Source organism: Rhinolophus sinicus, linkage group LG04 (assembly GCF_036562045.2).
Source record: "Rhinolophus sinicus isolate RSC01 linkage group LG04, ASM3656204v1, whole genome shotgun sequence".
Taxonomy (NCBI): Eukaryota; Metazoa; Chordata; class Mammalia; order Chiroptera; family Rhinolophidae; genus Rhinolophus; species Rhinolophus sinicus.
Genome location: NC_133754.1, coordinates 5281839 through 5297547, shown reverse-complemented (window position 1 = coordinate 5297547; position 15709 = coordinate 5281839). Strand labels below are relative to the sequence as shown.

The following is a 15709-nucleotide window of genomic DNA, read 5'->3' as shown; positions in this document are numbered from 1 at the left end:
TTTGTAAGGATGTTTCTAGAGGCCCCCAAGTTTCGATGTTGCATTTGGGGACCCATCTTGCACCTGGTCTCCTTTCTGACTTCACCAAGAAGCGTTTGCCACCCTGGTTATCTCAGGAATCTGAAAGTGCCAACTGCCCTACTTTCTGCACCATCCCCCTCTGTTGGTTCCTTCAACATCCCCACAAATATGGGTGATTCTTCTATCGTAACAACCATTCACCTCAACAGTGGCCCTGGTAGCTGCCCTTCTATTTACTTTCTTCCCACTCAGACTCTTCCAGCAGTTGATCTTATTTGTTGCCGGATGGACTCATTAGCAGTCTCTCTTACTCTTTCTGGCTGCTGCCTTCTGCTTCCTCAGGAGGTGACCCCTGGCCTGTCCCGAGGCAGCTTGGCTCAAGGCCTGGCTGTCCTTGGGTTGGTCCTCTGGTTGCAGCATAGAGCTACCCTCTGCCCTAAGCAGCAAAAATAACAAATGTTCCCAAACACGTCATAGAATTTGCAGATGACAAACATCGTGATAATTTACTACGTTCACACAACTTCCCATCCTTTCACCAGTGAGAAGGAGAGAAAGGTCAGAACATACCCGCCATGCCCACGTCTACTCCTGGACCGAGCTGCAGTTCCTGTGACTCCCTGGGGCAGGGCAGGAGGCCCCGTGTTGAATGTTTCCTTGTGATTCATCACCAGACAGTTGCAGGTGAGGAAAGCCTGGGGCGTCTCGGATGCATGCTTGCCCTTTCCTTCATCTCTGCTCTACCTGTCTGTTTAGATGAGAAACCCACCAGGCGTGTCCACCTCCGAGCTCTGTGTAGTGCCCACCAATTGTGGATGCTCACGAAACATGGATGATTGGTGATGGCATTACTCTGAATAATAGCAGGCATTTGGGGTGCACTCTCAAGGAAGCTTCTCAGTACCGAGTTATGGATCCGCTGCTTGAGACTGCAAGGCAAAGGGAGCAAGGCAATTTTGTATGAGGGCGCCAAAGCAATGATTATTTACTGAGAGCTTGCTAAGTCATCTCGAATTAGATTTAATTTCTTCATTTTGGAGACGAGGAAACAGCTTCTGAGAGGTGGGGTGACTTGCCCAAGTCACATCGCGTTAAGGACTGAATGCATGTGTTGGAGCCCTCGTCCCCAATGTGACGGCGTTTGGAGGTTTGGTTTTGGGAGACAAGCCTTCATGTTTCGATGAAGGCTTACGGATAGGATCAGTGTCCTTAGAAAAGGGGAACAGAGACCCGAACTCACTCTCTCTCTCCACCATGCAAGGACACAGTGAGAAGGTGGTCATCTGCAAGCCAGGAAGTGGGTCTCATCAGGAACCAAGTCTTCTGGCCCCTTGACCTTGGACGTCCAGCCTCCAGAGTGGTGAGAAATAACTGTCTTGTGGAAGCCCTCCAGTCTGTGGTAGTTTTTCATAGCACTCAGTTTGTGGTCCTTTGTTTGGGCAGCTCCAGTACAGCCACCTCCTTCGCTGTTGAGTCTTCCTAGCTCAGCCTCACAGGTGGATGGGCAGGTGTTTCCATGAGATCTGTGTATGAGGGAAAATTGAATTGTGTTTTCAGACAGTACGAGAGTTCACTGCTTAAAGAAACCCGCGGAGAAACAGGAAATGCCAAGTGTTGACAAGGATGAGGAAAAATTGGAACCAAAAAATAAAATTGTGTGTCGCTGGTGGGAACGTTAAACGACGGTGCACTGGCTGTGGAAAACAGTATGGAGGGTCCTCAAAAAATTAAAAATTAAACTACATACGATCCAGCAATCCCTCTTCTGGGTATTTACCCCAAAGAACTCAAAGCAGGTTCTGAAAGAGCTATTTGCATAGCCATGTTCATGGCAGTATCATTCACAGTAGCCAACAGGTGGAAACACCCCAAAATGTTCATCAGTGGATGAACGGATAAATAAAATATGGTCTATAAATACAAGGGAACGTTATACAGCTTTAAAAAAGGACACTGTGTCCCATGCCCCAACATGGAATATCCGGTGGATATGATCGAAGCCATTAAGCCAGTCACAAAAGGACAAATACTGTATGATTCTACTCATGAGTCTCTAAAGTAGTGAGAATCATAGAAATCGAAAGTTTAAAGGTGGTTGCCAAGGGCTGGGGGAGGTGGGCAGGGGAGTTAAGTGTTTAATGGACATAGAGTTTCAGTTTTGCCAGATGAAAAGGCTCTGGAAATCTGTCGCACAGCTTTGTGAAAGTACTTAAAACTGCTGAGCTGTAGACTTAACAGTGTTTAAGATGGTCATTTTTCATGTTATGTGTTTCAACCACAATTAAAAAATAAAATTAAAAAAGGGAAACCCTTGGAGAAGTTCCCATTTAAAATGAAGAATTCTTTGATAATGTGATTGATCACTTTCTTGGTGTTTTCCACATGTGTGTAGCTTTGAGTTATTGTGTATTGGATTTTCTTAAAGCGATACTTGCTTGTGTCTGGGGTGTGGGAGAGCCGTTGGGCACTTAGGTGTCCCTGGACCTCAGACACTGGCCTCCCACCCCTCCCCGCATGTGGCATAATAACGTGGCACAGGAGCTCTGTCTAAAGAAGCTGAAGATACATAAGAGCAGCCTCTAGAGGCAAATGACTGGACAGAATTGACGCCAGGAGGCTGGGCGGCCCCTTTTGCAAAGCCCAGATGTCAGCACTGTGGTCTTGATGCAGTTTCTACATGAGGTAAAATAAAAATATATATTTGGCCTTTGTTCATAGTTCCTGACACAGAGCTCCTAAAACCTTTACCACTTCCTGAGTGATAGATGTATCTTTTATTATTCACAAGGAGCCCCTCTGGAGCTCACCTGAGTTTATGCCAATGAGGTGACTCTTGGTGGGGCCGCTTGGTACCTTTAGGACGCGGGCTGGTTGCCAGAGGAATCAACCACGTGGTTAGAGGGTTAGAACTTTCAGTCCCCACCCCTCCCGGTCTGGGCTGGAAATGTTCAATCACCAAAGAACACTGATTTAATCAATCATGACCATGTAATCAAACCTACATTAAAAAGCCCTGAACAATGGTTTGGAGAGCTTCTGGGTTGGTGGACACATGGAGATGCTGAGAGGATGACATGCCAAGAAGATATGGAAGCTCTGTGTTCCCCCACCCCATCCAACATCTTGCCCTAAGCATCTCTTCCACTTGGCTGTTCCTGAGCTATTTCTTTATAATAAAACTGTGGGTATAAGTAAAGTGTTTTTTGAGTTCTGTGAGCTATTCTATCAAGTTATCAAACCTAAGGAGGGTGTTATGAGAACCCCTGATACAGCGAGGTAGAAGTACCAGTGTTCTAGGACTTGCGACAGGCATCTGAAGTGGGGCCGGTCTTGTGAGACTGAGCCGTTTACATTTGGGACCCGACACCATCTCCAGGGCGATTGTGTTAAGGTTGAGCTGAATTGCAAGATGTCCAGTTGGTGTCAAAGAATTGGAGAATTGGTTGTATCAAAACACATCTCACACTGAATTTCTTCTCTTGGTCTGGAATGAGTTCAGTTTGCATTTTTTCCTTCTTAAGTGATCCAACTCCAAGCAAAAGATGCCATCTCTGGAGAGAAAATAGGGATCTTAGCCCAGCCTGGCAGAGGAGATGTGAATGGCAGCCAAGATGACCAAACAGGAAGCTAGTGTTAGGGCTATTGTGTGTCACACTGACTGGGACCAGCCATGTCACACCAAGGTAAGCTCTTCCTGACCCTCAGAGGCCTCATTCCCGCCTGAGATGCTCAGAGAGAGACCATGAGCCCTGAACACCGCCATATTGTTTTGTGATGTCACCTCTGGAATGTTCTGAGTGTTTTGGTGACCAACTTCTGCATAGGACCTATACCTGGCACCTAACATTGGTATGACTTTTTGCTTGAGACAGAAATAAGAATCTTAGAAAAGGTAATAGTTGTAAGTACGTCTGCTCCAAAGGCTTTCGGAAGGCTCTGAAATCAGTTATAATACCTGTCTTAACTTATGTTCAGACATTGCTACAGCCTCTTATCAGATATGATCTTCCCATTCTTTGAGACTCAGATTTTCATAATGTACATAATTGACACGGGGATAAGTGAGTAGAAAGTCCTCTGTTTTTCAGATGAGCAGTTATGGCCCAGAGCATGGGCTGGGGAGCAGACATCTTATTTTCTTTTTTCCACAGTTCTCAAGGCCACATTGTAGAAGAAAAAGAGATACCAGATCTGAAAGCCTAGAAATTCCAATCAATGTGGTTCTACCTCAGGTAGGATAATCACAGAAGAATGTAACCTACTCGTTTTAGCCACAATAACCCTCTTCTTTCAAAACTCGAGCAAGATGTTGTTGAACGAGCAGAGTCCTCAGGACCTCAATTCTACTTGTGGGGCAGCTGCCAACCAGCTCTGTGCCTGGCAGAGGACACTCAGCCACTCTGGGCGTTGGGTCCCTCATCCCTCGAATGAGGAGAGTTAGGTGGTCTGCTAAGACCATCCAGCCCTAACACATGAGGCTTCTATGACACTCTGAAATAAGCCAATCATCTCGAAATTAGATCTTCTGGTAGTTGTGCCATCACCCTGGATTTCTAGAGGAGAATTAGAACTGGCCTTGGAATCAAATGCATATGACTGAATCCATGAGGAGAAAACCTAATACAGACCAAGGCGTACAGGGCCATTTGGAGGTGTCAGAGCATTAAGGCCAGCTGTATACCAAATATACAGAGCGTAAGGGGGTGGGCATGAGGGATTCAGAACGGAGGCCAATGAATGGATGCAGTCTTGACAGGTGGAGAGTCTCAGGTCTCCCCCACTGAGCAACCGTCGCCTTGGTGGGGTTCTCCTGATTGCATTGTTTCTAGTGCTGCTATGTCACAAAGGGGCCAGCCTTGCTTCTCCAGAGTCACCTAAGGCCCAGTTGGAAGACCATGGCGCTGCAACCAAAGAGGGTGAAATGTAGAGTGGAGGAGTCCAGTGCAGAGGTAACTGTGTGAAAGCTCTGTCCGGGGACGTGTAGGGACAGGATTGATCACCTAAAGCTCTCTCTTTCTTAAGGATTTTCAGAAGAACACGATTAGAAAGAAAACCTTCAGCATTCTTTCTATAGGTGGAGGTAATTGTAACAATCTAGGCAAATGTGTTCAGCAGGAGGAAAAAATATAGGACAAAAGAGCATTCTGGCTATTTGTTTTCACATATCCTTATGACTCTGTAATGAACAGCCACTTACTTCTCTGTTTCAGCTCCTAAAGCTTAGAACATAAGCTTGCTTTCTCCTGACCATTGGGACGGCTTGCCTGCAGGGTTTCTGCAGCTGTAGTAGCCCTGGTTGGGGTCTGATTCTTTCCACATGAAACACGTCTGTAGTTCCATTGTCCACTACTCTCCTGATGATTGGGTCGTTCTCAGCCCAGAGAAGTCAATCTTTGCTTTGCTAAGGGACAGGGAAAGGGTGTCACCTGAGGATGGGCTGGGGCTGGGGATGGGAAGAGGGTATGAAACAACGGTCATGTGATGAAGGGATCTGAAAGTCTTCCATCTGCACCTAGCCCAACTCTCCCTGCCTCCGCCCAGAAACAGCCCATGGAGGAGGAGAGAAAGGACCAGAACTGGGGAATGGTTTAAGAAGCTTCGAGCTTGTTCTGGGGCCTGTACTGCAGGTCCTGGTGCAGCTGCGGGGGTCGAGGAGGGCATGGGATGAGAGGATGCCTGCTGCTTAGGCACGTGTGCCCCACATGGGCAGATGTGGCCTCACGGGTACATCTGCCACGGGGACACAAGTCATGCAGCAGGTTTCAGACACCAGCCAGGATGCTTTGGGCAGGGGCGCTGGGGGAGGGGTGTGGGTGTCTATAAGTTTAGATTATGTGAACAGCGTCACTACCAGGCCTTGGGGGAAAGGACTGATGTGGTTAATGAGGGAAGAAGGACTATTGGCTGAACACTGATTTCATCATGTGTCGGGCCATGCGAGTGTGAGGTAGACACTGTGTAAGTACGGGAACTGGGAACCCAGGAACCCCACTAGTAATGGCAGAGCTGGAGTTGGGGGCTTGAACCCAGGTCAACACCCACTCTCTCTGTTATGTTGGAAGCTGGGCATATGCCACCTGGCCGGGCCAGGTCAAATCATAGTCCTCTGCTTCTCTTGCTTTCAGGAGATAGCGCTTCCTCTCCCTGCATCTTAACTGCCTGCCCCTGAGCTCCCTGCATGTGTCTGCCACATATTGCTTTATTCTGGGAGGAGTCCCTCCGTTTCAGAAGGGAATTGCTTCAGCAGCTCTGTGACTTCAGAAAGTGCCGCTGGCCTCCTAGCTCCCAACCAGGCCAGGCATTGGGGCTGCTCAATTACATTGCAAACGTCTGTGATTCACTGTTCCTTAATGCCCTTAGGTCTTTCCAGGTCTTATTGATTTCCAGTTTTTCCTCCTCACATTAAATATTTGTGTTTTCTCATCTATTTCCCTCTAGTGCATTAACTTGCAAGCCATCGATGTTATTTCTTGTCCCAGCTAGCTGCCCTCTTGGTTCCTTTTGTACATAATGATTGAGTTCTCACAGGCATTTGCATTTCCCTGGTGAGCGCTATGTGTGAATTTCAGGTGTTGTTTAAGGCTAGATCACTAATGAAGGATCACACCAGAGCAGAATGAGCTCCTGAGGCCCCCTCCAGGCTCCCTCATGCCCCCAGTTGCCTTTCCTCAATCCCCTTTGTTTGGGCTTGTTCTTCAGAAGCTATGGAACCCACTGACAACACCCATATCTCTGCAAATTTGAATGAACTGTTAGGAGGAAGATTTCATGAAATTCTGTGTTAAACAATTAGCTGAAACTACCACACATGATGGCATCTTTATAATTCTATTAAAATCAATCACATTGACTTGTGAATTATTTATGAAAACGAGTATTGACTTTATCATGTACTAGGGAGCCTAGTTGATTTGAAACTATGAGAATGAGCCTCAGCCTTGTCACGCTGTCTGGATATTAGTAACACATCGGCCTGTTCTCCCAGCATCCTGGGCCTCTCAGCTGGCTAAATGTTCTCTGATTGTAACCCTCAGTACTGTTGGCAAAGTAGGTGTTTAAAACACTTGGTTGGCAGGCTCGGAGTCTACTGGGCATTGGACTACTTTTCTGGTCTGTGGTAGCCACACTTCTCCAGGAGTGGAGAGACCGTCAGAGCATCAGCTAAGCCTGGCTAGTCACTGTCCAGTCCTGTTCCAAGACACATTAGATGGGAGGCCACCAGCCCCAGAAACCACTCCAGAAGGTCCCCCTCAGAGAGTCCTGTTCCTTAGAAATCCTGTGGCATCAGTAAGAGACGTTGGTCTTATCACCTCGCCTTTTCCCTTTGTCTCTTGTCCCACCCCCAGTTCTGTCCACTGGCCACTCTTCCTCCAGGCTCTCCTCTTGCCCGGAGGCCAGTGAGCTGACAAAGCCACACTGTCATTGGTCCTTCCAGGACCACTCACATTTAAAAAGAAGTTGACAGAGAGGGCAGGCCTGATCCTAAGGAAGGACTCCCACCTAAGGATGGGACTCAGGCATTTGTAGGAGATGCTTGTGCCCAGGGTCCTTCCTGGATCCCCAGCATTAACACATCCTCGGAAACAACTGTGAGCACATTCTCCTGAGGGCAGAGTCTCTTGGTCACCTTCCTAACAAGGCCTGATGGGAAAGCATCATGACTCCCATAGCCAATTGTATTTCCCTCCTTCGCCCATCTTCATATCCCATTCTTCCTTGAAGAAGCCAACCTTTTCCTCTCCCACCTGCTGGGTCTGTGTCCATATGTGAGGGCATTTCCCACAGATCAGGGAGGAGACAGTGCTTTTTTCAAGGGCAATTGGGCCGTGCTGCCATCAGCTCTGCCTCCCAGACTTAGGAGAATTTTCAGGGGTGTTCCAGGGACTTTTGTTGGCCCATGTCTCTTGTCAGGGCTCAAGGACATCAAGGGAAGATTAGTTTAGCTCATGAAACCAACCCCGTGATACCACTGGTTGAGGTGACCTACTGAGAAGGAGCTGGCCTCAAACACAGGCTATGGAGACCTGGGATTTTGCACCTCACCTGTCTGCTTAGCTCAGATGCTCGCTTTTTGGAAAGCTCTTTTACAAAGAAATATAGTCAGCGTTTGCTATCGTGCTTTAGGCCAGGAATGTTTTAGCCTCACCAGTAGGACTGGCCATCTGTTTGGTCTTTGTGACAGCTCGCCTACCACCTCCTGGGCCTCTCACAACAACCTCAGGAATTAGGCAGCACAGCTACAATTGGTTGATTTTAGAGGTGACATTCAGAGAAGCTAGATTACGCAAAGATGGGTCTTCTGAGCCCAAATTTACGGTAATGTGGGGGCCCTCTACCCTCATTAGATTGTAGGTTCAAGATTGTGACATGGACAGCCGGCACGCATGGGGCATTTGTGTGCGGGGGCAGCTGCCTGTAAGGCTACACAGGTGAACCTACAGTTCTGTGGGATTGACATGGGGAACACCCCACTGGTATAGCATTGATATTGTTCAGTAACAGCTCTGCTGCTTAAAAACATGGATTGCAATGAGGACATAGCTTCATCAGACAGACTAAGCTTTATTAAGACAAATGAAATCACCACTTTTGTAGGCCCCAAATGGCACCATGTTAACAATTTCACATATTTCAACCTGGTATCTCCTCCTTACCTGTCAGTTATTTTTTGTTTATTTGCTTGTTTGTTTATTGGCAAGGACTCGTTATGCCTCTGCTGGATATGAAATGTGCTGTTCTAGCTTTCAGGACGAGGGATGTTAAAAAGGTCGCTGTCCTTAGAGAATGGCAGTTTATTCATCTGGGGAGTGATGGGACAGAACAGGAGAGAACCACTGCAATGCAGTGATATCAACAGATGCAAAATAAAACATCTAGGCATTGTGAAGAGCTAGAATAAGCATGCAGTTTGGAGTCAGAGATCTCGGTTTTAAACCCTGGCTCTGCCCCCTTGCTGGCTTGTGTTCTGAGGTAGAACCATAGTAGATCTTTGTGGTGGGATATTACCTATGAATATGGAAATTATTTAGCATATTGTCACATAATAGTCGTTCAGGAAGTGTTATTTCCTTTTCCTTGTTCTGTAAATCTTCCTCTAAGGAAATACAAAGAACTTCTCTTCCAAACCCACAGTACATCCTTGTGTATCTGTATCACCCTATAAACAAAGAAAATTTAGTCTTCTATTTTCTGAACTCTACAACAAACTGTCTGAAATGGTATAGATGTTAATAACCTGTGGATGGTTGTACAGGTTGTGCACTGCAACAGCGGTTGTAAATGGCACCCTCTAAAGTGCGTCATTGTATAACCTGCATAAACATATGGGGTGGCTCTGAATCATGTGAACACCCACATATTCTCTATATGGAAATGTAGGACAGAAATGAAGCGATTTGGAAAGGTCACGCACTCATACAGTATAGACCCAGGACTTTCTCCAGGTTTTATGATGTCTGGTCCCCAGGTCCGTGCACTTCATTGCCTGCAGTAATGCTTGTGGCACTTTGCCCTCTCTCATTTGCACCAAGAAATAACTGGTGCTATTCGCTGATATTTCAAGTTGACTGGATGTTCCCTGAGGGTAGGGTCTGAGACCAGATGCTAAATTAACGCTAGTTGATTCATGAACATAAGCGTGGAGGAAGAATGTTTGCAAGAACATTCAGAGTGGGAGTAAATTAGGGTGAGGTGGTTCCACACGGCCAAGAAAGAGCTTTCTTTTGAGGACCAAGTCCAGTTGGTCTGACTGGCACTGGGGAAATACCACGGGAAAGAAAGAATTTGTCTTGGCATCATGTTTCCCCAAAGTTCAATCAGGATACTTGGCATATCTGAGAGGCTGCTATATTTAGTAGTTTTCCTCAAATCTTCGCACTTTCAGAAATAGAAAAGGTGCTGCTTTACTTTCACCTCATCTTGGATATCAAGGTGTCTTTGTGTTCTGTATAAGAAACTAGGCCACGAGACGACACTGGGCTTGACCTTCTCGGTCCTGCCTGGGGGTAGGAGGAAAGCTAGTAGGACTGAGTCATAAGAGGAGGGTCTGGCTTCCTGGCTAAGGAAGTAAAACCTATTGGTCCATTAACATTTTCTGGACCAGGTGCTCCTGGCGTGGAACAGAGAAGACAACAGAGTCTGCCTGGGCAGTGCTGGCCATGTAGCCTAGATGTCATCTAGGCTGAGAAAAGAGGGCTGCTGGGGCATGTAGGTGCCCATTTACAAACCTGGATCCACTGGACCAGAGAAAGTTAGACTAAGAGAACCTTTAGACATAGTGCCACTGACCCCTCATTATACAGAAGGGGAAACTAAGGTCAGAAGGTGAGAAGATGTGACCAAGGTCACCTGATGGCATGCGTAAGGACAGGGCCCAGAGACACAGATGGTCCATAGCGAGGGACCCACCACTACATGTTAGGGTTTTATTTAGTGCGTTTCTGTTGAAGGGACAGTCGAAAGTTCATTGGGTACCCAGTCAGAATGTGGATACAGAAGAACGACAGCAGACGAGGGTGATTTCAAGGCCATCACAGGTACAATGAACAGGTATAAAGCACGAGTGGTTTTTTTTTTTTTTTGGATGTTCAGTTGGATCAAGAAGAGTCTCTCTCTGCTTGAAGTCAAACAGTCCGAAAAAAAGGAATGAGGTAAGTCAGGGAAATTTGAACACTGACTCGGTATGTGCTGATACTAAGAGATCATTGTGAAATTTTAAAAGAATGATAATGGGATTGTGGTTTTGTTTGAAAGATACACATCGATGTATGTGTGGATACAATGACCCGATGTCTATACTTAGCTTTAAAATAACCCAGTGGAAAAATAAATAAAATAAAATAACCTAGTAGTGCCAAGGGGATGGTACTATAATTGGGAGATGGTATATACGAAAGAAGTGTGGTCTCGATTTGATAACTGCTGGAACTAGGCGATGGGTATATGGAATGATATACCCATCTAACTATTACTAGACTATTCTCTCTCTCTTTTATATTTGTTTGAAATTTTCCATAATAAAAAGTTAACAAAAAAGTGTCTTGACCCCCAAAGTACTGCAGATCCTTTGATAAATCCATGGCGATACCCCATATGTGTTCTTCACACTTATAAGTTCAGGGAGTCAGAACTGGGTTTGTGACTCAGTATGTGAACTGACGCTAGTTATTTAACTTCTCTGAGGTTCAGTTTTTCCGCCTGTAAAATGGGAATAATAATAGAACTTTATTAAGTCAGTGCTGTGAGGAGTAAATGAATTCGGTAGGTAGATTGCTCAGCTCAGGGCCTAGCACAAAACTGAGGCTCAATATTTGCTTCCTTCTTCCCTTTCCTTCTCTATATTGGAACCCATGCCGTTGACTCAAACCACATTGTCCATAGTAATGTCATCTAGAGCAAGATGCTGCTGAGGTGGAGCCCTCCTTGTTTCCAGTTTAAGGATGGAGAGGGTCTCTCCAGTTTTACTTCTTTTTAACCTTGGCTAATTGTCCCAGAAATCTGGATCAAGGGACCTTAAATTTACAAGGACACGGTGAGGGCTACCCACACTGAGGTTCATTCTGACCACAGGTTCAGCCACAAGAGCCAGCGTGCTTTCCCAGTTGAGAAATACGAAAACCATGGAGGCTGGATTTAAAATAAATAAGGTTCTGGATGCAGAATGCCCTCACACCCCCGCTATCCAGAAGATTAAGCATATTCTTACAAAGTTAATGACATGTGCTTATTGCAAAGTTAATGGCATAGAACTACACCTTCTATTTTTGTAGCTCTTTGGGTCTTAAAGTATTCTAACCAACTTTACACAATGTGCAAATTATATTGTCTCTATATGCATATACGTGATATATATGTTAGATAGATAGGTAGATATAGAGATATATGGTAGATAACCTGACTTGTTTTCTAGCTTCTCTATCTGTAAAATTGCGGAAACAACCTAAGAAATAAGGAATTGATATTTGGAGAGTCTTGTGATGTACTTGGACGATGTGCTTTTGGTGTGTTGAGAAGTAGTTATCGTGCTGTTATTTTTATTAACGTTATTGCCGCAGCTGTTGCCTCTTCTCCAGGACGCATTCCACCTGCTCACCACTTTTTGAATACATCCCAGAATTCTTCCATTCGTAAAACCTACTTTTCCTGATAACAATACCTTACATTTCTATGGCACTTGGCAGTTTTGAAAACACTTGTACATTCACTATCTGATTCAGTCTTCACAGCGGTGTTGGAAACCAAGCAGGGCACATATGATTTCCACTTGACAGGCACATTTCATTAACTTTCAATGTCGGAAGGTACCTTTCAGATCATGGAGTCTGACCCCCTGATCTGGGTCTCGGAGAGGGTGAGAGAGCGCTTCAGTTTCACACTGCCCATCAGTGACAGAACCAGGATGAGAATCCTTGTGACCCCAGCCTTGACATCTTAGCCTTCAGCCCTGGGGTAGCTGCCACCTTCATAGTCTACCTGGCTTAGCGCTGTCCCAACCACCGGCAGCCAGAATCACCTGAGAGCTGGTGAGACATGCACATCTTGGACCAAAGTCCAGACTGAGTGAATCAGTCTTATAAGTCGGATGCTCCAAAACCTGCACTTAAAACACTCATATGATTCTTCTGTCCTGGGAAGTGTGCGAGCTACTGGTTTGTTGGATTTAGGCCGTGGAGGCCAATCCCCTTTCCATGCGGTGGTCTTCAGGTGCATGGCTGCCCTGGTGAATTCGTTTATGAACTGCCGGGCATCCTCTGCTGTCTTACTTACCACATGCGGAACTCTCATTGCACAGTGATGTGTCTGTGATGGTGCATTGCCTTTCCAAAGTTATCAGCAGGGGTCTATCAGCGTGTTTAAAAACGTCGGTTCAGGTGTACAAAACCGCATAGTGATTAGACATTTACACCCCTCACAAGGTGATCAGCCCAACAAGTGTGCTGCCCATCTGACCCACACGTAGTTATCGCAATGTTAGTGACTATATTCCCTGTGCTGTACTTTACATCCCTGACTAGTTTTTAAACTATAGCTGACATTTACTATTATTTTATATTAGTTTCTGCTTTGAGCCCGCACTGTTGGTAGATATTAAAGGGGCCGCTGGCAGGACACACTCGGGTGATTATGAGTGGACGGTCAGCCCGACTGGGGCAAGAGAGAAGGCAAGGCTGAACAACAGCACTGCCATTTTGGACGTGGCAATTTGGGGGGCTGTGGAGTGATTCATGCTGCTGATGTACCCAGGCCAATGGTGGGTACACATCGGCAGCTGGGCTAGCTGGAGAACAGTGTCTGCTCCTGCTCTCTAGTGACAGAATTGTGCCTGAACCCACACGTGTTGCTTTTTTGGACATTACCTCTTTTCATATTAAAACGATCTCAGTGGCACAGGGTAGCAGATACAATTATCCCAATTTGAAAATGTGAAAACTAAAGCTCTCATAATTTGCCCGTCTTCCTGAAACTAATGAAATAGTGGGGCCAGGACTCGAAATATTTGGTTGGCTCCAAAATCAGTGCCTTTAACCTCCACAATATAGAGTTAATTCTCATTATGGATGGATTCTGCATTTGTGAGTTTGCCTGAATTTTATTTCCCTGAAACTTGTTTGTAACCCCAAAACCAATACGCAGGGCACTTCCGTGGTCACTCATGGACACGCACAGAGTGGTGACACATTTGAGTTACGAGCTTCACGTTTTCAGCTGAAGAGCCTTCTCGTTTCAGCTCTCACACGGTAAAATACTGTCCCGGTCACAGTTTATTTAGTACCCCGTTTTTGTGCTTTTTGTTGGTGATTTCACTGTGTAAAACGGCCTTGCAGGGCGGCGCTGAGTGCTGTGTAGTCTTCTATGCACGGGAGGCTGTGCTGTGCCTTACAGAGAAAACAGGTGTGTTAGGTAAACCTTGTTCAGGCGTGAATCATAGTTCTTTTGGCAGCGAGTTCCATGTTAATGAACCAACAGTACACACTAAATAAGGTGTCTTTCAACAGAAACAGACATCAAAAGGTCATTTGTTGAATGGCTGATGGATGGAAATGTGGCCAGAGGCTGGCAGGAACCTAACGTTATACTTCTCCTAGCAGCAATGGTTCTGCGTTCAGTAATTCAGACTTCTTGGCGATTTTCTAGAACCAGGTACAGGGGATAAATGAGCACCGAGTGTATCTCCTTGCGAGGACCCCAAGAGCGCCTCCTGTGGCCAGGCCAGGCCAGGCCAGACCAGCAGACCGGGTTTATCGTGCGGTAGCCTGGCCGGTCCCTGTCGCCGCCTTGGGTGTGTCGGTCCCTCCACTAACCCCGGGCTTCCCTGTTCTCTCCCGCAGAGGGGCACGGCCGAGCCCTTCCTGAGGCTGCACAGCTTGTACGCCAGCCCGCGCTGCGCCAGGCAGCCCGTCCTGCCCAGGCCGAGCCGCGGGGTGCCCAGCCAGCTCTCCTACCCGCTGAATCGCGTCTCCTCGGTGCCCCTGGACCCCATGGAGCGCCCCACCTCCCAGGCGGACCTGGAGCTGGACTACAACCCTCCCCGCGTGCAGCTCAGCGACGAGATGTTCGTCTTCCAGGACGGGCGGTGGGTGAACGAGAACTGCCGCCTGCAGTCGCCGCCCTGCTCTCCGCCCGCCTCCTTCCACCACAAGCTGCACCACAAGCGGCTGTCCAAGGAGCACGTGCTGCAGGAGGAGAACAAGGCCCTGCGCGAGGAGAACAAGGCCCTGCGCGAGGAGAACAAGGCCCTGCGCAGGGAGAACAAGATCCTGCAGGTCTTCTGCGAGGAGCAGAAGGTCCCGCGCGGCCGGGAGGACAGCAGGGCCACCAGCCCGGCCCTGGACATGGCGCAGAAGGACGCGGCCCCGCCAGCGCACCGCAGCAGGGAGGGCAGCACCCTCCAGCTCCTCAGGGAGGAGAACCGAGCGCTGCAGCAGCTGCTGGAGCACACAAAGGCCTACCGGGCGCAGACGGAGGACAAGCCGGGCCCTGCGGAGGGGAGCAAGCCGGCCCCCTCGCCCCACGAGGAGCCCCACGGCCCCGGGCTGCTCTCCGACCAGGGCACAGGTCTCTCCGCCCCCTTCGATGAGCTCAAGGGGCCCACGAGCCCGCAGGAGGACCGCCAGACGCTCCGCGCCCTGCGCGAGATGAACCAGGCGCTGCAGGCCCTGCGGGAGGAGAACCAGAGCCTGCAGGCCCTGCGCGACGAGAACCGCCTCCTGCACGAGGAGAACAGGGCGCTGCACGTCCTGCGCGTGGAGCACAGGCTGTTCCAGGAGGAGAACAAGGCGCTGTGGGAGAACAACAAGCTGAAGCTGCAGCAGAAGCTGGTCATCGACACGGTGACCGAGGTCACCGCCCGCATGGAGATGCTCATCGAGGAGCTCTACGCCTTCATGCCGGCCAAGAGCAAGGACCTCAAGAAGCCCAGCCGGGGGTGAGGCCGCAGGGCCCGGCCGCACCCAGCTGGGACCCAGGACATCCGGCCTGCCTCGCCGTCTCCCACCAGCTCTTGCCCTGTGAAGAGCAGTTAGCGGCCTTCCTAAACTCAGAGAAGTAATAAAGCCCTGACGAGCTGGGGCCAGTGACCCAGTGTGCTGCTCTGCTTTTTCCTTTCTTTTTGATTTTTTAGAGCAGTGTTAGGTTCACTGCAAAATGGGCATAAGGCACAAAGATTTCCCACATACCCCCTGCCCACCTC

At 48.0% G+C, this 15709-nt stretch overlaps 1 protein-coding gene across 1 annotated transcript; it reads left to right on the top strand.

The window, feature by feature from the left end:
* Positions 1 to 4916: 4916 nt before the first annotated feature.
* On the top strand, positions 4917 to 15449 carry CBY2 (chibby family member 2). Its single transcript, XM_019756961.2, has 2 exons — positions 4917 to 4970; positions 14349 to 15449. The coding sequence occupies exons 1-2, from the start codon at positions 4917 to 4919 to the stop codon at positions 15447 to 15449; spliced, it is 1155 nt and encodes a 384-aa protein (XP_019612520.2).
* Positions 15450 to 15709: the final 260 nt, after the last annotated feature.